The sequence below is a fragment of the Mustela lutreola genome, chromosome 13, assembly GCF_030435805.1.
Source record: "Mustela lutreola isolate mMusLut2 chromosome 13, mMusLut2.pri, whole genome shotgun sequence".
Taxonomy (NCBI): domain Eukaryota; kingdom Metazoa; phylum Chordata; class Mammalia; order Carnivora; family Mustelidae; genus Mustela; species Mustela lutreola.
The window spans coordinates 54847383-54870113 of NC_081302.1; the positions used below are offsets into that span (position 1 = coordinate 54847383).

Sequence of the window (22731 nt, forward strand, 5' to 3'; positions counted from 1 at the left end):
CCACAAAGGCTAGAGATCTTTATATGCTGGTATTAATATTTCAGCGCCATTTTGTTGTTGTTAGTATCCCCTAGTTACTCTTTCAGTTGATTACTTTTTATATGTTTTAACCATTTAGCTTTTTTTCTATGAAGCTCCTGATGTTTTGCCCATTTTTCTATTGGATTGTCCCTCTACTTATTATTGATGTGGGGGAATTCTATATATGTCTTTGGATATGTGCTCATTGTAATTTGTTACAAATGACTTCTCCCATTCTGTGGCATATTTAGGCTGAAGTGTTGTCAAGAACAAGTTCTATCTGGGTAGGCAAAGATAAAATATTTCTAGTCAAGGGAAAGAATAAACAAGGTTTAAGGAAGGAAAATAATTCACAATGAAATAGTTGAGTAGTTTGTTTTGACTGAAGTTCATTGAAGTGAACCAGTGGAAGATAAGACTGAAAATTTCAAACTATATAGCATCAGAGAAGCTCTAGAAAATGGCAAAAATACATCTCAAGAGAATATCTTCTTTTAAATCAGTACTCACTTCCCTTCTGTTCAGGACAACCTGTTTAGACAACCTTAAAGGAACTTCGGGAACTATTTTGCCTCTCTCTATAGCTGACACTAGGCTTCCATTCCTCTGCCAGGGGAAAAAAATATCTTTTCCTAAAGTGTGCCAGTATACTGCCTTGTGAAAGTTGTATCTTAGAACTAGAACTAAGAACTATAGATAAACTTCATCTTGTCTATGAAGAGCTCTAGATTTCTAAGAGAGAGCTACTGGATATTAAAGCACCTCATACAGCTGCTCTTCGTTTCCTGGTGTTTCTCATGATAAAATCTTCCCCAGAAGATTTGGAGCTTTGATTTCCTGAGACTTCTATTCCCTCATGGAACTTGTAGACTTGTAGATGTTTGCAGGAATTTTTGGTTTTATCATCCCTCTGGTCTCAGCCTCCATCTTACTACTTATGCACCAATGTGAAATGAATCCATTCTGATCCCTACTGAGACTATTCTGGATTTGTTTTTGATGGTCTTTCCTGGATCTTGTGGATTTACCTCTCTCACCATTAATCAGGCAGAAATATTTCTGTGGTGTCTGTACTTAATTCTGTATCATCAAAATTTGATTTGGTTGCAAGTGCCTGGAAATAATAGTGGCTTATGAAGCTAGAATTCTATTATTATCTCACATAAATAAAGGCAGTCCAGGGGTGCTGTGGCAGCTCCATGATAATCTAGAATACAGCCTTCTTTCATCCATTGTTTTTCCTTCTTTACCCAAGATCTGCTCCAGGAAGAATGTATACATTTCCAGCAAGCAGGAATGGAAAAGTTTTCGAGGGACATTTCCCCTGTCCCTGAAGGGCTTCTCAGAAGTTGCACATACCACCACCCTTCTTATTATCTTAAAAGCCAACACTTAAGAGAGGCTTAGAAGGGCGCCTGGGTGGCTCAGTGGGTTAAGCCGCTGCCTTCGGCTCGGGTCATGATCTCAGGGTGCTGGGATCGAGTCCCGCATCGGGCTCTCTGCTCAGCAGGGAGCCTGCTTCCCTTCCTCTCTCTCTGCCTGCCTCTCTGCCTACTTGTGATCTCTCTCTGTCAAATAAATAAATAAAATCTTTAAAAAAAAAAAAAAAAAAAAAAAGAGAGGCTTAGAAATAAATCCAGCTAAAAATAGGAACTCCTGATCCTAGAGAACAAAGGGAGAATGGATGTTGGGGGGAAACATTGATCTCTGCTACATAAACCTTTTCTGTTGTGACTGAAATATTTTTCTGAGATGGTAAAAGAGAAAAGCCTAGAATAATATGAAGTATATAACCAATTTAAAGTAGATTTTTATCAGAATGAGCTCATAATTTTATATTCTGAATTCTTGACTGATTGAAACATTTTTACATTGTTCTAGAAAGGTAGAAATTAACTTTTAAGTTATTCATTATTTTTTAAAAGATTTTTAAAATTATTTATTTATTTGACAGACAGAGATCACAAGTAGGCAGAGAGAGGAGGAAGCAGACTTCCTGCTGAGCAGAGAGCCCGATGTGGGGCTCGATCCTAGGACCCTGGGATCATGACCTGCGCCAAAGGCAGAGGCTTTTAACCCACTGAGCCACCCAGGCACCCCAAAGTTATTCATAATTTTTACTAACTGTTGTCAGGTTGACTTATTTACTAAACATAGATCTAATGTTTTGTCAAAATTTTAAATGCCACTGGCATTTTTTTTTTAAGATTTTATTTATTTATTTGACAGAGAGAGGTCACAAGTAGGCAGAGAGGCAGGCAGAGAGAGAGGAGGAAGCAGGCTCCCTGCTGAGCAGAGAGCCTGAGGTGGGACTCGATCCCAGGACCCTGAGATCATGACCTGAGCCGAAGGCAGCGGCTTAACCCACTGAGCCACCCAGGCGCCCCTTGTCAAAATTTTAAATATAGCAAATGCCATTGAGCATTGTAAATATTAAGGAAATATGTGCTTTTTATCTTTGTAGAAGATAAATATATTTAACCGACTATTAAGAATAATTTACAGGAGTGCCTGGGTGGCTCAGTCAACTGAGCATCCAACTCTTGGTTTTGGCTCAGGTAAGGATCTTGGGGTTGTGGGATCGGGTCCCATGTTGGGCTCTGTGCTCAGTATGGTGTCTGCTTGTCCTTCTCCCTCTGTTTCCCCACCCCCCAAAATAAATGAATACATAAATATGTAAATAAATAAAATCTTAAAAACAAGTAATCTAGAAAGGTAGAAATTAACTTTTAAATTATTCATTATTTTTTAAAAGATTTTTATTTTACCAATAGGTGACATACAAACTCTTGGGTAGAATGAATTCAAATATATGGAAATTAAATGATATCTAGAATGATTTTAGTTTACTGAAAATTAGCTGATATAGAATGCAATAGGTAAAATCCCATAGACACTGCAGATGAAAAAAATTCTCTTCTTCACAGCAGAGGTTGAGGAAAATGTATTTAACATAGTTATTTTCATTATTTAAAATAATTATTTTCACTATTTAAAATGGTTTACTTTAAAAAAGCTAGTGTGTAAGACCGTAAGTGATATAATCATTTTTTCCTTCATAGGCAAGAAGTTTGATCGCTGTAGGACTGGGTGTTGCAGCTCTTGCATTTGCAGGTAAGATAAATAAAGAAAACTTATCAATAAATGTTGCAGGAGAAATATTTTCAAATAGTTTCTCTAGTGATTCATGAGGAGACCCTCTGTATTCTGAGGTTTGGGTTTTAAGACCTACATTCTCATTTTTCCTCCATGTATAGTCACTGAACATTTGTCAATGTAGCAAAAACTAGGTAAATCATGTAGTAAAGAAAATTAACAGAGTAGAAGTTAGGAAAACTAGCCCTAATAGTAGTTGACCTTCCTGGCATTTTTTTTTTTTTTTTTTTAGTTTGAGCTATAGTATACTTTAAAGAAATTCTTTAATAATAAGTAGTGTAAGTGATATAGGGTTCCTTTAATCTCCCATGTTGAATATTTTTTTTCCTTGCAGGATTAGATTACACATTTCCTGAGCTGTTGCATGTTCTGATGAGCATAGTTCCCTGTAATGTATTAGTAACTTCATTTTTAACACATTGCTGTAATTTCTTTGATAAACTCAGGAGAATTTCTTTTACTGCCCAAATCACCAAAGAATAGGTATAAATATTTAAAGCAAAAATTGCTTTATCTTCCAGGCATTAACTTATAGTTTTAAATTGCATAGCTATTTCCTAATCATATGTTATCTGAGAACATCTCCTTGTTGATAAAGATTTACATTTTTTGTTTTAGCATTTGTATCTCAAGTTCCATGGATTTGATTTTGCTTCTTGGATCTTCTTCTTAAGTGAAGCTATATACCATTGTGGCATATATCCAGTAAAAAAATGATACATAAAAAATTGTTGTTTCATTTTATATGGTACTTAATTTCACACAACTCTCTTTTAAAGCACCTTAACAATAAACGCTTTAAAATCAAGAAGATCAGTGGTTCAGATTCTCTTGGTCTTTATGATATCAGGGTCTTGTGTCTTGGCATTATAACTATACTGATGTTTCATGAGGAGACTCTAATGTCCAGAAAGGAATTCTGACAAACTTGCCCATAAACATGAAACAATTGTAGTGCTAACTGTTACAGTATTAACTATTATTGACATAGTTATTTTAAAATTCAAATGTAAGATTTTTATTTGAAATTAAAGAAAGATGCTGTACTTTTGCCAGGTTCTTCTTTCTAAAATGAGAAAAACTGGCATGTGTATTGTATATATACCAACCACACTGTTGCCAAGTTCTTATTACTAACTTGAATATTAAGTAGCAGGCAGATCTCTTCCAGAGCCAAATATAACTGAATAATAGAATTTAGGAGAAAGTACACTTAAACTTGTTGGAACTAGATCTTCTGGTTTATGATTCAAGTAAACCTCCAGATGTCACTTGTTGAAGGCCTTACTTGCTGTTTTCATTGAGACTGCCTGAGTGTATGTGCTTTTAAAGGAATTCCGAAGTTATTTAAAAGGTATGCTTTGTACTATTATGGAATCAGATGGAAGTTCAAGATGGGATCAGGAGGGAGACAAACCATAACAGAGTCTTAATCTCACAAAACAAACTTAGGGTTGCTGGGGGGAGAGGGGTTGGGAGAGGGTGGTGGGGTTATGGACATTGGGGAGGGTATGTGCTATGGTGAGTGTTTTGAAGTGTGTAAACCTGGCGATTCACAGACCTGTACCCCTGGGGATAAAAATACATTATATGTTTATAAAAAAAATTAAAAAATTTTAAAAAAATCTCTAGGATAAGAGATTTAAAGGAGTTAGGCTTTCACTTATTTTAGTTATTTAATTTCACTTGTTTAATTTATTTAATGTTATCCTTGATCTCAAGAATTTTTTTTATCTTCTGCTTGGGTTGACTACTTCCCATTTTCCATTTCTAGCATCCTCTTTTTCATTTTTAAATGTTGTTTGCACAGGAATAGCAGTATGGCTAGACGGTAACTTTTTCTAAAAGATGTATATAATTATACTCTCCCAGTGGAAATCTTGATTTGCAAAAAAGGTTATGGCTGGATAAAGTCCAGAGTGTCATAATGGGTTTTCTAGCAAGACTTTTGGGAAGAAAGACAATACTGTTAGTAAATCTATATGCTGATTAGGGTACAAAAGGTAAATTGGCCGGGTAATATTTTATTTTTGTATTAGACCCTTGAAACAGTTTGGAACCTGTTTTGCTATTGAAGACTCAGAGGAGTTTTAATTAATAGGATACTAAGAAAAGAAAGGGTTAGGGTGAATATTTTTTACATAACTGCTTTTTTACTTTAGAGGTAACACCATTAAAATTATTCCTGTGTTGTACAAATCATAAGTAATTTTCTATTTCTGTATATTTCAAAGTGATTATCACTGAGAAAACCAGTACAAATAACCAGATGTGTGAATATACATACGTGAAAGGACTTTATCTATAGTTTGTGGCAGAAAGAGTACTAGGATATTATTTTTTTGTTACCTAGTATATTGCATATGTGTAAGATACATAAACATTGACATTTTCTAATCTTATAATCATGAATTAGAACTTGATAAATTTAGGAACTATTTTAATTATGTTAAAATGAAATGCTTCCTCTATTTAATAAATTAGAATTTGAAAATAATAGGACTTTCCAACCAGAGAAAGTAAATTATCGTATGGTTTCACTTACTTGTGGAGCATAAGGAATAACATGGAGGACATTAGGAGAAGGAAAGGAAAAGTGAATTGGGGTAAATTGGAGGGGGAGATGAACCATGAGAGACTGTGGACTCTGAGAAACAAACTGAGGTTTTGGAGGGAGGAGGGTAGGGTGGTAGGTATTAAGGAGGGCATGAATTACATAGAGCACTGGGTATAGTGGATAAACAATGAATCTTGGAACATTGAAAAAATAAAATAAAATTTAATAAAAGAAAAATTAGGACTTTCTGGTAGATTTTGAAATGATTGTTTGAAATAACATATAAGGAAGAAGCTATCAGTAAATATTGTGGTTAGTACCTTGTGGGTATTGTGTTTGATTACAGAAAATATATTTGCTTTTATTCCTGTTATTATTTAGGTCGCTATGTGTTTCAGATCTGGAAGCCTCTAGAACAAGTAATCACAGAAACAGCAAAGAAGATTTCCACTCCTGTGAGTTTAAGATGGCTTTAGTTAGAAGGCTCATTTTGACTTTTGTTTATATGCCATATTTGATAGTAATTCAGAAAATGTCTTGGATTTCCCAACATTTGTAGTTTTCTTCATTTTATCCTTGGACAGTTTGTTTAATTTATTGATTTTTTTAGTTTCTTGGTCACATTATTTTTATTTCTAACCTCATTCCTGTTTTGACATTTAATTACTATATTCCTTTTAGTAATATCACACCAACTTTGAGGTAATTTATTGTTTTTGTTTAATTAATACTAATTTATTCTTGCAGTGATTTTCTGTACTAATCCCTGTGGTAGAAGCTGGGTATAGTTAATGAACAAAACAGATATGGTCCCTCCCCTGATGGAGCTTATTACCCAGGAGTTTATTTCATCCTAAAATTTCAAATGGGTCCCCTTGTACCACCACCTGGTCATCTAAAACACAAAATTAGAAGATTCCAGTTCTGAAATCTGTATGATTTCTACATTCATCTACAGGCATTATTGTTACTCTCTGAGCTGAATATAAGTGAAGAATGAGTGATAGTAGGTGCCTGAAAAGCTACAGTGTAGTGAACTGGTTTGTAACCACTGGACATAATGCAAAGAAAACTCACTGAAGCGTTACAGCGTAAACATTGACTTCTGGGCAATAGAAGTGGATCAACTTGGGATAGATCAACTTGGCTTGCAGCAGTCTGAGAATGAATGGCTTGTTTTAGCAAAGTCATTACAGGCTTATGAGGCTTAGTTAGTCATGAACAATGACCACACTTTGAAAGGATGACATACTGACAAGTAATTAAACTCAGGTTCAGAAGAAGTGCAAGTGATTTTGCAGACCTAGAAATGCATGTCTGTGATTAGAGGGAACATGTTTTTTGGGGGGGGTTCCTTCTGTTTTCCTATTTATATTTTATTTGGCTGCAGTATTAATAGGCATTTAGCATTCATTCAGTAAATATTCATTAAACTCCTACTACATGCCAGACGTTATTGTGGGGAGTGGGCTATGGTCAGGGACCATACAAAGACATTGCCCTTAGGAGCATACATTTTAGTGGACACAGGCAATTTACAAGTAAATAAGTAAAATGCATGATATGTAGAAGTGTTGACTGCTTTTAAGAAAGCAGGGTAAGAGGTTAAAGAATAACAGCAGTGAGGAGTCTATGTTAGATGGATCAGGGAAGACCTTTATGAGAAGATGAGGGACTTGGCCAGATGAGGGACTTGAATCTTTCCAAGCAATGAGAACCCTGCAGAGGTCCTGAGGTGGAAATGAGCTTTGCCGTAAGAATAACTCCAAAGGAGTATGCAAAGATAATAGTGGTAGAATAGGGCCTAGATCATTTAAAGTCCCATAGATTATAGATAAAAACTGAAAATTTTATTTACAATGTAATGGAAGGAAAGCTTTTGGAAGGTTTTAACCATGGAGGCAATGTGATTTGCATTTTAGATTATCACTTTGCCTGCGGTGGAGTGTAGGCAAGAATGAGCCAGAGTAAAAGCTATCAGTCCAGTTAAGAGGGTATTGAGATAGTGCAGGTAATAGATAATGGTGGCTTGAAATCCAGGAATGGAAATAGTAGCATAGTTCTTTAATGGATTGTTATTTTTTTTTTCCATATGTTTATAAATAACGAATGGAGAAAATTTCAGAAATTATTTCTCTTCTGTTAAGGTGATCTTCAATAGATATATTTATATTGTAAATAAAAGATTTACAAGTTTTGTAGAACTACATCATTTAACATATAGGAAGAGAGAGCAAGAAAATGAGGAAATTTTCCCTGCTCTGTGAAGGCCCATGGATAAGGTGGAATAATTTAAGAAATTGTCATGGGTATATTGAACTTGGTACCTGCATTTCTTAAGGAGAGAGAAATGATGTATTCTTCTTATCCTTCACCTTTGTGGGCCTGAGGTAAGGAACACTTATATAAATCTGCCCCCCCTCCCTGCCCAACAAAGTACTGTTCCTACAATTTGCAGTGAAAATATTTCGTAGAATATCTTTATCATCATCACTGCCATCATAATTATACCTCTGTGAAGATAAGAGTGTCTTAAACAGTTCTTTAAATATTAATAATTCTAGGGAAACTGAGAAATATATACATACTTTCTCTTGGTAGTAATGATTTCAAATTGTCAAACTTCACAAAACACGGCGTTTACAGTGTTTTGATGTTGTAAGTATGATTCATTATGAAACCAAATAGAGTTGCTAAAAAATGCAAATTCTAATCATGGTCCACTAAATCTCTGTGTCTCAAAAGAAAGCCTTCAAGGTTCAAGTTTCTGTGAAGTTTGCTTTCTCTGTGCTTTAACATCATCTTGTTCTTAAATTTCATCTTTGTTTTTTCATACCTTTTTCCCTCCATTTTTCTGGAATACTGCCTGGAGTAATTTTTTTCATATGGGATGCATGGATGGTAAATGTCTTAAGTTCTCTGCTAACAACTTGTTTCTTTTGCTCTCACCATTAATCATCAGCTTTGGAATCTGATGGAGCCAGTATGAGAGGTATAGAAATCTCTGCTCAGGGGGCTCCTGGCTGGCTCAGTCAGTGGAGCTTGCAGCAACTCTCAATCTTGGGTCTTGAGTTTGAGCCCCACATTGGGGGTAGAGATTACTTAAAAAAAAAAAGAAAACAAAAAAAAAAAACTCTGCTAAGATTGAATGAACCTCAGTGGCCATGTACATGCTTTCTTAGCCACATTTTCTGGTACACTCAAGGCTCTCAGCCAGAATGTCTGATGTTCTTATTCTTACTCCTTTGAAAGCTGCGTGTTTTAGTTTTCTTTTGTTGTGTTTTATGCTTTTAGGGGTTTTTTGGTGATTTTTGGTTGTTTTTTTTAACTCTGGAAGTTTTGGGGGGTTCTCTTTATTATTAATGTTCTGAAATTTCACAGGTCTTCTTAGTCAGATTAAGTGAAAATTGCCTCTTTTATTTTAGAAGATTCTCTTAGACTGTTTTTAAATTTTTCCTTCCATTGTCTCTCTTCTCTGTTCCTGGAGCTCTTATTAGAGACACATTGAACCTCTAAGTATGTCCTTTATGTCTCTGAACATTTTCTATTTTCCATCTTCTTTTTTTTTTTTTTTTTTTAAAGATTTTATTTATTTATTTGACAGAGATCACAAGTAGGCAGAGAGGCAGGCAGAGAGAGAGAGGAGGAAACAGGCTCCCTGCTGAGCAGAGAGCCCGATGCGGGACTCGATCCCAGGACCCTGAGATCATGACCTGAGCCGAAGGCAGCAGCTTAACCCACTGAGCCACCCAGGCGCCCTATTTTCCATCTTCTTATCTTTTTCTTTTGCATTCCACAGTATTTCCACAGCTTATTTTCCAGATCATCATAATGGTTTTTAGCAGTGACCAATCTCTTATTTAGTCCATCTGCTAAATTTTTTATATCAGTACTATTTTAATATCTGAAAATTTTCTTGTTTCTTTTTCATAGCAACTTACACTTTTATGGATATAAGATACTAATTCAAATTTTGACAAATCCTATTCTTGTTGCTGGATTTATCTCTTTCCTCCAAAAGCCAGTTGTTATTTGTTCATCTTTGTTCTGCTTTTCCCCCATGATCCTGGATTTGTTCAAATGTCTGGTAATCCTTGGTTTTTGGTTTATGTTTGTGAGAACTAAGTTGATTAATATAAGTGGGCTTCCCCAGCAGTTTGGTAGACTCACTTCAATAATTTTATTGAATGAGAAGGTTGATAGTGGGCCATGAATAGGTAGATGGGATATATCAATAGCGTGTCTTCCCAAGCAGGGAGCCAAGAGGCAGGCTTGGGACCTCCAGAGAGAGGTTGAGGAGACATTGAGTACTATGTATATCTTATTCATTGGCGTAACTGTGTCCCTCTCTGGCCTTGTGGGTTCTGATATGTGATCTGCTAGTACTCTACTTTGTTTCTCTTGGGACCTACCCCCCACAATGAGATACATCCCAGGACATGCAGTTGTCTTTCTTATCCTATGGGCAAAATGACAGGTGGTAGGCCCGTTAAGCTCTGTGTTACTGAGGTTAGAAATTGTCATTTCTGCTGTTGTAGTTTAATTAATTATCCTGATGTTATTGTATGGTTGATTCTAAAGGTATAGTTTTCTTTTTAATTTCCTGAAAAGGGTTTTTTTCTTTCCTCTGGTGTTTAAGGCTGTAGTGATTTTTCCATATGTGCAAGTCTTACCTGTTTACAGCCTTTCAGTATTTATCTTTAAAGTTTTTTGGTTTGCTACTTGTATCATCTCTTGTTTTCTAGGGCTATAATGGACTTCCTTTTAAAAACATCTCTCTTAAAAACAAAACAAAACAAAACAAAACCCCTCTCTTCTCATTTCAGAGGTACTTTAGAAAGCAAGAGAGTTTTTGTATGCAATCTTCTGTTTTGAACCAGTACTTTTTTGCTTGATTTTTAATATGTTAGTATGTTATTAACTCAGCTAATGTTTAACTACCCTGATATTTTTTCCCAAGGGGAAAAAAAACTAGGTCATTCATCTTCTTTTAAGGCTCTTTACTATTTGTGAAAATGTCCTTTTATTTGAATGTAATTTTTTAAAAATTTGACTTCCTTTGTCTTAAGGTTAAGTGAAATTCATGGAAACAGCACAATTAAAATCATCCCTTTGTGGCTCTCTAAGTGAAATAGATTATTGTAAATAATAGGAATTTATAGTTTATGGTAAATGTGTTTCTTCTCTTAGGATTATGGAATGATATAGTTCTTTGTTGTCTGGAGAGTTTTTGTATATCTAGCTCTTGGCTGAGTAAATTTTCTAATGAAGATTTTGTTTAACTTGATTCATTTCACATTTCTTTTGATAATATATAGCACTATAGTATTTAATGATAATTTTAGGTGGAAAATGATTTTGAGGTATGTTTATATATATCCTCAGTGAATAGAATAACACAAAATAATAATTTGTAAGGTTCAGGGTGTATTTCAAATAGACAGCAGCATAAAAGTAGTGGAATCATACTGCTTTTGTTCTTAGAAATTCTATTAGAAAGGTATAACAACAACAACAAAAAAAGTTCTAATCATCCACTCTATTTGATGGAGTTGTTCTATAGTTGTTCCTTATAGATATGCACATGCTCACTTATTCTTCAGCAGGTCTGTGTTTTAGGGTATGAGCCTTATCCAAATGCTGGATTTTAAGTTCTGGGTCTCCTTTTCCACCTGGGCAAAACTGAAAGTAAACAACTGCACAGATATGATTCCTGCCATTAGGGTTAATGAGCATTGTGACTAGTGGGAGTGACACTTCCTGAAACATCAATTTACCATGTTTATTATGTTGAAATTTTGAAGCTCCCTAAGCTAAATAAATACTTACAGAAATGTTGGGGAGGAAGATAAACATCTAGGAAAAACTTTAGTCTGCTGAGAGAAAACTTAAAATCATCTGTTATTTCTCTGTTAAATCTCCTAGTCCTTTATATATTCCCCTCTGTGTGTGTGGAAGTGTATGTGTGTGCATGTGTATAATTTGTCCAGGTTACTATGTGTACTTAAATAATTTGATTCTCTTCCTCCTGTCACAGTTTGGAGAAGGGTATTGTTTTTAATTTTCTTTCTAGATTACAAATTACTTGAAACTTGAAATAGTATGTCATATTCCTCCCAGCACTGGTACATTGATAGATTAGCATCTCTGCGATGAAGAACTAAACTTGACCTGTCTCATTTGAAATGTTCCTGGCTTTACTAGGTGCTGAAGTGCTTGTTACGTGAATTAATTGCCAGCGAATTCTTACCAAGTAGAAATTTTTCACAAGCTGTTCGAAGACAACAGCTTATATAAATGACCAGATCTGGCTCATTTTTTAAGTTCTACTAATTTCCTTGGTCTTTTATTTAGTTCTCCTTTTTAAAAAATTATATAGGTAGCCTGTGTTCATTTTTGAAAATTTAGAAAGTAAAAATAAACATAAGAAAAAAAATTATTCATGATGTCACCAACCAAAAATAACATTTTAGTGTATATACTTTCTGATGTTGTTTTATGTAAACATACACTTACTTATTTTTCCTTAGAAAAATAGAGGTTATTGTTTTAAAAACATGTATGCAGTACAATCACTGATGCATTTTTTTCCTTCTAAAAGTTGAGTTCATGCATCCTGTTTCTTTGTTAAGAACTCTTAAAGCATTGTCTGTACTACTGTCTCCCATTCCTTCCGCCCTGTTCTCTCTTAAATCCACCCTAATCAGACTCTCACTCCCACTCCCTGCAGCTCTTGTCAAAGAGTTTGACCTCTTTGATAAATCCAACAGCCAGATGTCAGCTCAGTTCTGATGTAACCTATCAGAAGTGTTTGAAACTGTTTTTCCCTCCCTTACTTTTGGTGTCTGCACTGCTAGGCCTCCTCAGTCTGCTTACTGACTTAGCTCCATTTCTCTGCCTCTCAAACTTGCATTCTCTAGGGCTCAGTCTTTGGACTTTTTTCTCTTCTCTCACTCCATAGGTGATCTCATCCAGTGTCATGCCTTAGCAGCCATTCCACAGGGGGCCCACACTCAGGAAGCTTCAGATAGTTCTGCAGAAGATCTCATAAGAAGCCCTGGATTTAAATGTCAAAACGGCAACCCTCTTGGGTCCCCTCCCTCTCTGGGAGCTTTGTACTACCGCTCAATAAAGTTCCCCTTGCTGCCCACTGCTCTTCGTCTGGTCTACCTCTTCATTCTTTGAAGCAGCGTGACCAAGAACTGCGGGCACTAAAGGAATGGAAATCCTGCAACAGTAGTTCATTAGGAAGTGCTCTTATGATCCGCAACTCCAGAAGGGAAGAGAGGGGAGAAAGGCAGAGGGACAATTTAGGCTGCAATACAGTCATAACAAAGGCCTCAGTCAACCTAATACCAAGCTCTGAAGCTCCTCTGGCTCATTGTGGTTGTCCCAGATTGGGGCAAGGAGCCATGAGACTAAACGAGATCACCTGGTCAGTGAACTATAGATATGAAGTCGAAGGACTGAGCTCTAGAGAACTACAATGTTTATACCCCCATATCAACGAGTCATTACATAGAGACTGCTCTGGAAAAGGGACCTGGACTTGACTTTCTTCAACCAAGGCAATTCCTAAAAAGTCTGACAGCTGACAGCTGTCTGCCTGTGATAGCCCCAGCACCCAAAGTGTTAAGTCCTTCACTTCTAAAGGGGAAGCTGCACAGTGTATAGTGTGTTTAGTACATCATCGTCAATCCTTCTCTTTCTTGTATCCTTTATTTATAATCTACCAAGAAAACGTTGGGGTTGCTTTCAGTATACATCTAGAATCAGATCACTTTTAAACTAGCTCTGCTCTTACCATGTTCATGCAAACCACTATCATCTTTTGACTAGATTATTGTTGTGTCCTCTTGGCTGGTCTCCTGCTTGCCTCTTGCACCTTTCTTTCTATTTCCCACATAACGTTTAGAGTAATCCTTTCAAAATATAGTCAGATGACATTACTCAGTGCTCTGAGAATAAACTCCTAAATTATTTCTGTTGCTTACAGCCTTGCTCCACCATTCTGGCCCAGTTGCCTCTCTGATTCTGCTGTCTTTCTTGCTCATGCCTTTCCAGCTACCTTTCAGTGACCTTGCAGTCCTTTGCTGGTCTCCCTTGGCCTGTCTGTCTACTCTCCTGATGTCCACCCCACTTGGTCAGTTCCTTTTTTTCCTTCTTTATCAGCCAGTCCAGGAGGTGAAAAAGATGTGTGTCCTATCAACAGTAGTGACTTAGCAAGGTTATCCAAAGAGAAAATTGCTGCAGAGCTTAGGAAAAGTTCAAGGCTTTTGCTTCTACTGATTTATTTTAATTCTGTTATATCTTAGTGTAGAAAAATTAATGTATTTTAAAGTGAAAAAATTGTTAATTTTTTTAAGTTCATTTTGGTCATAGTTTCTTGTAAAGGCTCATTGTTGAGTTCTCCTCCCTCCACAGATTCAAGTTGACTTCTGGTAAAATGCATTACTCTTACTGCAGCTATGATGGGATAAGGTCATGCCACCTCATACATGGAACTAATTATTTCATGCTCTTTCTTTCCTGTACAGAGCCTTTCATCCTACTATAAAGGAGGATTTGAACAGAAAATGAGTAGGCGAGAAGCTAGTCTTATTTTGGGTATAAGGTAGGTGTGCTGCGTAAGTATTATTTTGTTCTGTGGCCAAGCTTGTTTTGAAAAAAATGAGAAAACATTACAGTAAAGTTATCCTTATATTTTAAGTTATGAATAAGAGGCAGAGGAGAAAATACAAAAATTTTACATTTTAAAACCTCAAATCTAAAAATACATCCGCTAAAAATATCAGGCATAATGTAATATGTCTTTATTTATTTATTTATTTTTAAAGTATTTTTTATTTTTTATTTTATTTGACAGAGAGATTACAAGTTAGCAGAGAGGCAGGTGTGGAAGGGGTGGTGGAAAACAGGCTCCTCCCGGAGCAGAGAGCCTGACGCAGGGCTCGATCCCAGGATCCCGAGACCATGACCTGAGCCTAAGGCAGAGGCTCAACTCACTGAGCCACCCAGGAGCCCCATGATATGTCTTTATTAACAAGGAACTCTGAATACTAATTTCACAGCAATTAACAAAATATCCCTTATTGTGACACTGAATTTTTTTTTGGATTTTTTAGTTTCATAATTTGATATCTATCATTTTTCTGTTATAATATGGGATCTGTCTCACAATTCTTTTTCCATAATTTGACATATAGTATATTTTATTATAATTGTTTCACCTTAGTAATCTGTTTATTGTGTGACTTTGGACAGTGTAGGAGAAAGTTAATGTTGTGTGAATGCTCTGTGATATTTTCTTAACTTTTAGTGTTAAGTGATGTCCCTGCTATAGATTTGCCAGTTGCTAATATTCATTTGTTTACCTTATGATCCTTTAGAACTCACTTAAATTTTTGTGGGGTTGGTTACAGTATGTCATCTAACAGCAGATCTTCTGATAATTTAATCAAACAAGCAAAATAGGTCATAAAGCCCTATGTTGAGATAGTCTTTTAAATCTCTTGTAGATCAGCATTTTTTTTTTTAAAGATTTTATTTATTTATTTGACAGAGAGAAATCACAAGTAGCCGGAGAGGCAGGCGGAGAGAGAGAGAGGGAAGCAGGCTCCCTGCTAAGCAGAGAGCCCGATGCAGGACTCGATCCCAGGACCCTGAGATCATGACCTGAGCCGAAGGCAGCGGCTTAACGCACTGAGCCACCCAGGCGCCCCAAAAGCAGCATGTTTTTAAGACCAAAACATTTAATTATTTCTTTTGACTTAGCAAGAAAGCCAAAGGGGTGGAAACTAACGGAAACAGCTCTTTCAGCTTGGTGCTTTATTAAATAAGAGATGAATTATCTCACTGGGAATAGGTTTTAGGTAGGAGAAACCAAATTTGGAAGTTGGCTATATTGCTGATTATTATTTGCTTTACTATTATTCAGGATAGCATTTTTATTTTTCCTGAACTTTTATTGGACCCCCATACCATTCCATTCATAGTCTTGAAATGTGAATATGAAACTTACTTTAAAACTGAACATAAAGGTTTTTGAGAATATTAGTTAATATCATCCAAGCCAGTTCTGTTGAAACAGATAATTAGGACTTAAGATTTATGGTTATAAAGGTTTATCCTGTTGAACAAGAAGCTGTAGAATATTTTACAAGGATAATTTTCTGATTAAGATTAAGAGTATAGGGGCACCTGGGTGGCTCAGTGGGTTAAGCCGCTGCCTTCAGCTCAGGTCATGATCCCAGGGTCCTGGGATCAAGCCCCACATCGGGCTCTCTGCTCTGCAGGGAGCCTGCTTCCTCCTCTCTCTCTGCCTGCCTCTCTGCCTACTTGTGATCTCTGTCAGATAAATAAAGAAAAAAATCTTAAAAAAAAAAAAAAAGATTAAGAGTATATACTCTAATAACAGGTGAGTATGAGTATGAATACTGGTTTTACCATTTACTAGCTATGTGACCTCAATGTAATTATTTGTAAAATAGAGATAATATCAGTTTCTATTGCCTAGAATTGTTGTGAGGATTAGTACATATATAATACATGCATTCTTTGAAAGATTTTATTTATTTATTTGACAGAGAGAGAGAGAGAGAGTAGGAACACAAGCAGGGGGAATGGGAGAGGGATAGCAGGCCCCCTGCCAAGCAGAGAGCCTGATGTGGGGCTCGATCCCAGGACCCCAGGATCATGACCTGAGCCGAGGGCAGACACTTAATGACTAAACCACCCAGGTGTCCCAGTACATAACATTCTTAATATAAACATGGCACTTAGTAACTACTCAACAAATACCAACTGAACCAAACAGATCCTTCTCCTGGTTCTGTCACTGAAGCACAGCATTGTATGAGCCTCGTCAAGTTATTTTTAGCTCTTCTGCCCTTCAGTTTCTTCAGTTTTTTTTTTTTTTTTAAGATTATTTATTTATTTATTTGACAGAGAGAGATCACAAGTAGAGAGACAGGCAGAGAGAGAGGAGGAAGCAGGCTCCCTGCTGAGCAGAGAGCCCCATGCAGGACTCGATCCCAGGACCCTGAGATCATGACCTGAGCCGAGGGCAGACACTTAATGACTAAACCACCCAGGTGTCCCAGTACATAACATTCTTAATATAAACATGGCACTTAGTAACTACTCAACAAATACCAACTGAACCAAACAGATCCTTCTCCTGGTTCTGTCACTGAAGCACAGCATTGTATGAGCCTCGTCAAGTTATTTTTAGCTCTTCTGCCCTTCAGTTTCTTCAGTTTTTTTTTTTTTTTTAAGATTATTTATTTATTTATTTGACAGAGAGAGATCACAAGTAGAGAGACAGGCAGAGAGAGAGGAGGAAGCAGGCTCCCTGCTGAGCAGAGAGCCCCATGCAGGACTCGATCCCAGGACCCTGAGATCATGACCTGAGCCGAAGGCAGCGGCTTAACCCACTGAGCCACCCAGGCACCCCAGTTTCTTCAGTTTTGATAGAATTAATACGATTTAGCCTTGCTGAAATAACATAAAATGATAGGAGGATACCTTTTTATAAAAGTACCTACCAAACAACAGGTGCGAAATATATGTTGGTTCCTCTTTCTTCCTATCAATATCACCAATGCAGAAGCTAAATATTTACCCTTACTTAACACATTAAATAGAAAGGTAAGCCTTATTTGCTTTCTTCTAGCCCTTTCAATCAGGTAGTATTGTATTTTGAGAAAATTCTTTCAAATATGAATACATTGCCTGGCTCCATTCTCTTGCATTTCTTACTTCCTCTAATCTATCTAGTTCAGTGGTTGACAGACTTCATAGTACATAAAGCTTTATGGACTTTCATGTACAAAACCTCGTGTACTGTTCTTTATAAGCAATGTAAGTGATTATCAAGTATAATCTATCAGGTGTAATTATCAAGGATAATATTCAAATGTTGTCCCATATGCTAAATTAAAGTTTAACATCCAGAATAAGATACAACCTACCATGTAAACCGCCCCCCACCAAAACACACAGAATGCAGATTTGGATTTTACTGGACTTACAACTTAATTATGTAGTCCACTTTAAGAAATGTTTTTTAAAGCTCCTCTTTTTCTACTTTAACATTTTCTGTAATACAGTAATGCCTTTGAGTGTTAGTATTTACTAATATAGAGCCATTATTCTTTGAAGGGTGCATAAAATGCATTAAGCCCTATTGTGTATTCAATACTAGATACTACTTTTTTTTAAGATTTTATTTGACAGGGGCGCCTGGGTGGCTCAGTGGGTTAAGCCGCTGCCTTCGGCTCAGGTCATGATCTCAGGGTCCTGGGATCGAGCCCCGCATCGGGCTCTCTGCTCAGCGGGGAGCCTGCTTCCTCCTCTCTCTCTCTGCCTGCCTCTCTGCCTGCTTGTGATTTCTCTCTGTCATATAAATAAATAAAATCTTAAAAAAAAAAAGATTTTATTTGACAGAGAGAGAGACAGCAAGAGAGGGAACACAAGAAGGGGAGTGGGACAGCCTTCCCGCTGAGCAGGGAGCCCGATGTGGGGTTCGATCCCACATAGTTTCTGCTCTTTAGTTTAGTGTCTACCTAAGGAGACATATCAAATGTCTACAGAACAACTAGAAAACATAACTAATAAAGGAAAGCAATACTACAGAGCACCACAAAAGAGAATGATAAATGTATATTTACTACAAGAAACTAAAGATACTAGAATTTTTAAAAATAATGTATTTTTCATTTCTTAGTGGGCAGTAAAACAATAAAGTCTTCATAGCCCTGGTGTAGTGTTTAGTGACTTCTTTTTCAAACTTAGTAGTCTTTAAAATCAGACAGTGTCTTGATTGGTTTTCTGGGAAGTATCTGCAAACCAAAAAAGTAAGTTTAAAATGGTCCCCCAGAGGACTTTCATAAATAGCCAAAAGGAACAAACACCCTACTAGTCCTTACAGAAAAAGGCTTTTTTTATTATTTTTTTTGAACTAACTAAACTTTTTTATTATTAAAAAATGTTTTTTAATTTTAAATTTTTCCTTTCATTTTATTGAGATATAATTTATGTATAACATTGTGTATATTTATTTTTAAAGATTTTATTTATTTATTTGACAGACAGAGATCACAAGTAGGCAGAGGCAGGCAGAGAAAGAGAAGGAAGCAGGCTCCCTGCTGAGCAGAGAGCCCGATTTGGGGCTCGATCCCCGGACCCTGGGATCATGACCCAAGCAGAAGGCAGAGGCTTTAACCCATTGAGCCACCCAGATGCCTCTAACGTTTTATATTTAAGATGAATTACATAGTGATTTGATATATGTATAATATGTATAGATTACAAAATGATTACTACAAAAACTTTGGTTAACATCCTTCACCTCACAGTGTTACAGATTTGTTTTTTCTTATGATGAGAACTTTTAAGATCTACTCTTTCAGCAACTCTAACATGAAGTACAGCATTGTTAACTGTAGTCACTATGCTGTGCATTCCATCCCCAGGACTCACTCATAACCATAAGTTGGACCTTTTGACTACCTTCACCTATTTCCCCTGCCGTCCTACTCTTGCCTCTGGCAACCCCCAGTCTGTTCTCTGTTTCTGTGTTTTGCTTTTTCAGATTTCCCATGTATATGAGATCATACAACATTTGTCTTTCTCTCTCTCCCTGACTTATTTCACTTAGCGTAATGCTCTCAAGGCCTGTTCATGTTGTCAGCAGATAGCAAGATTTTCTTCTTTTTTAGTTGATGGACACAGATTGTTTCCATGTCTTGGGTATTGTAAATAATGCTGCAGGGATCATGAGGGTGCAGATATCTCTTGGAGACAGTGATTTTATTTCCTTCAGACACATACCTAGAAGTGGAATTGCCGGGTCATAAGGTAGTTCTATTTTTAATTTTTTCAGAACCTCCATACTGTTCTATAGTAGCTGTACCAGTTTACGTTTCCATGAACAGTGTGCGAAGGTTCCCTTTGCATCTTTCTAACACTTATTTATCTCATCTTTTTGATGGCATTCATTTTATAAGCTGCGATGTTGTATCATTGTGGCTTTGATTTGCATCTCCGTGATGATTAGTGATGCTGATCACCTCATGTACCTGTTTGACATTTTCTGTTTTTGTAAAAATGTTTAGTCAGGGGGCGGCGCCTGGGTAGCTCAGTGGGTTAAAGCCTCTGCCTTCGGCTCAGGTCATGATCCCGGGATTCTGGGATCGAGCCCTGCATCGGGCTCTCTGCTCTGTGGAGAGCCTGCTTCCTCCTCTGTCTCTCTCTGCCTGTTTCTCTGCCTGCTTGTGATCTCTGTCTGTCAAATAAATAAATAAAATCTTAAAAAAAAAAAAATGTCTAGTCAGATCCTCCACTCATTTGGAAATCAGATCTACTTATCTATGTATCTAGTAGCTATGCTGTACTATTGAATTGTATGAGTTCTTATTTTGGCAATAACCTCTTATCAGATATATGATTTGCAGATATCTTCTCCTTATTTCATAGGTTAATTTTTTTCATTTTTTTTATAGTTTTCCTTGCTGTGTAGAAATTTTTTAAAGTTTGATGTAGTCCCAGCTGTTTAGTTTTGTTTTCTTGCCTTTGCTTTTGGTTTCAAATTTTAAAAGTTACTGCAAAGACTGATGTCAAGGAGCTTACCCCCTGTATTTTCTTCTAGGAGTTTTATGGTTTCAGGTCTTTATCAAGGCTTTAATCCATTTTGAATTGATTTTCGTGTGTGGTGTGAGAGAAGGGTCCAGTTTCATTCCTTTGCATGTGGCTGTCCCGATTTCCCAGTACCATTTATTGAGGAGACTTTTATTTGTTTTATGTTTTTGTCTCCTTTGTTATATGTTAACTGACCATATATGCATGGATTTATTTCTGGGTTCTCTCTTCTGTTCCATTGATGTATGTATCTGTTTTTTTAATCTAATACCATGCTATTTTGATTATATTTTAGCTTTGTAATATAATTTGAATTTAAGAAGTATGATGCTTTGTCCTTTCCCAAGATTGCTTTGGCTATTTGGAGTCTTTGTGGTTCCATATAAATTTTAGGATTGTTCCATTTTTGTGAAAAATGCCTTTGGAATTTTGATAGAGATTTCATTGTATCTGTAGATAGCTTTGAATAGTATGGGCATTTTAACAAAATAAATTCTTCCAATCCGTGAATGTGGGATATCCTTCTATTTATTGGTGTTTTTAATTTCTTTCATCAATGTCCTACAGTTTTCAGTGTATAGGTCTTGAACTTCCTAGTCCAATTTATTTCTAGGTATTTTATTCTTTTTTTTAATGCAATTGTAAATCGAATTGTTTTCTTTCCCTTTCTGATAGTTTATTAGTGTATAGAGGGGCAACAGATTTTTGTATATTGATTTTGTATCCTCCAACGTTACCAAATTTGTTGATTAGTTCTAACAGTTTTAGGGTTTTCTTTATGTAATAATCATATCATATGCACTTTTCCTTCTTTGTTTCTGATTTGGATGCCCTTCATTTCTTCTTCTTGCCAAATTGCTCTGGCCATGACTGCCAGTACTATGTTGGAAAAAAGTGGTGAGAGCATACAACCTTGTGCTGTAACTGATTTAAGAAGAAAAACTCTGAGCTTTCACCACTGAGTATGATATTTGCTATGCATTTGTCATATGGCCTGTACCATGTTGAAGTATGTTCCCTCTATACTGAATTTGTTGAGATTTTTTTGTCATGAATGGGTATTGAATATTATCAGATGGTTTTTCTACATCTTTGGAAATGTCATATGATTTTTATCCTTCATTTTGTTTCACATTTATGGTGTTTCACATTGACTGATTTGTGAATGTTGTACAATCCTTTCATCCCTGGAATAAATCCTACTTGTTCATGATATATGATCCTTGAATGTTTTGTTGAATTTGACTTGCTAATATTTTGCTGAAGACTTAGGTATCTATGTTCATCAGGGAAATCGGCTTGTAATTTTCTTCTAGTGTCCTGTCTACATGTAGTATCAGGATAATGCTTGCCTCATAAATTGAGTTTGGAAGCATTTCCTCTTCTATTTTTTGGGAAAAGTTTAAGAAGAATTGGTATTCTTTAGATGTTTGGTATATTTCAGTGAAGCTGTCGGTCCTGGGCTTTTTTCTTTGTTGGAAGGTTTTTGATTAGTGATTCAATCTCACTGTTAATAATTGGTCTTTCCAGATTTTCTTACTTCCATTCAGTCTTGGTAGTTTATGTTTGTAGAATTTATCTATTTCTTTTACGATGTCCATTTTGTCAGTGTATAACTGTTGATAGTAGTCTCTTATGATCCTTTGTATTTCTGTGGTATCTTTATAAAGTCTTAATTCTTTAATTTCTGATTTTATTTGAGTCCTCTCTGCTTTTTTCTTGTGAGTCCAGCTAATGGTTTGTCTGTTTTGTTTATCTTTTTTAAAAAAGCACAGCTCTTAGTTTCATTAATACAATAAAAGATAATCCTTTATTGTCTTTTTAGTCTCTGTTTCATTTATTTTACTCTGGATCTTTGTTATTTCCTTCCTTCAGCTAACTTTGTTTTAGTTTAGCCTTCTTTTTTCTACTTCCCTGAGGCATAAAGTTGTTTATTTGAGTTCTTTCTTTTTTCTTAATGTAGGCATTTATTACTATAAACTTTCATCTTAGAACTCCTTTCACTGCATCCCATAAATTTGTTATTATATTTCCAGTTTCATTTCCATTTATCTCAGGATGTTTTTTCTCTTTTGATTTTGTCTTTGATTCAAGACTTTTTTTTTACTCATAGAAGAATATTTTATATGCATATTCAGCAGTTGATAGTGTGTTTTAACATGCTTGGTGATCTGTTATTTCATCTCAAAAGATTAGAAGTGTAATTAACTGTCAAAGAATAGCTAGACTGGAACAATGGCAGAATCAAGGGTTCACAGCTGATAGCAAGGGGGGCAGTGCTAAAAAACAGACAGAGGAACTTAAATGGAAGGCATTGGAGGACTCTTTAAGGGTGACAAATCTCTTCAGACCTTAAG

General features: G+C 36.1%; 1 protein-coding gene across 2 annotated transcripts in view; it reads left to right on the top strand.

The window, feature by feature from the left end:
- DNAJC15 (DnaJ heat shock protein family (Hsp40) member C15) overlaps positions 1-22731 on the top strand; it is an 81385-nt gene that overhangs the window by 25435 nt on the left and 33219 nt on the right. For both annotated transcript variants that reach the window (XR_009346902.1, XM_059144161.1), the window contains exons 2-4: positions 3084-3135; positions 6116-6189; positions 14272-14348. Coding sequence is in view for 1 of the 2 variants with exons in the window: in XM_059144161.1 (XP_059000144.1) it covers positions 3084-3135; positions 6116-6189; positions 14272-14348 (203 nt within the window). In the remaining variant the exon portion in view is untranslated. The remainder of the gene's footprint in view (positions 1-3083; positions 3136-6115; positions 6190-14271; positions 14349-22731) is intronic.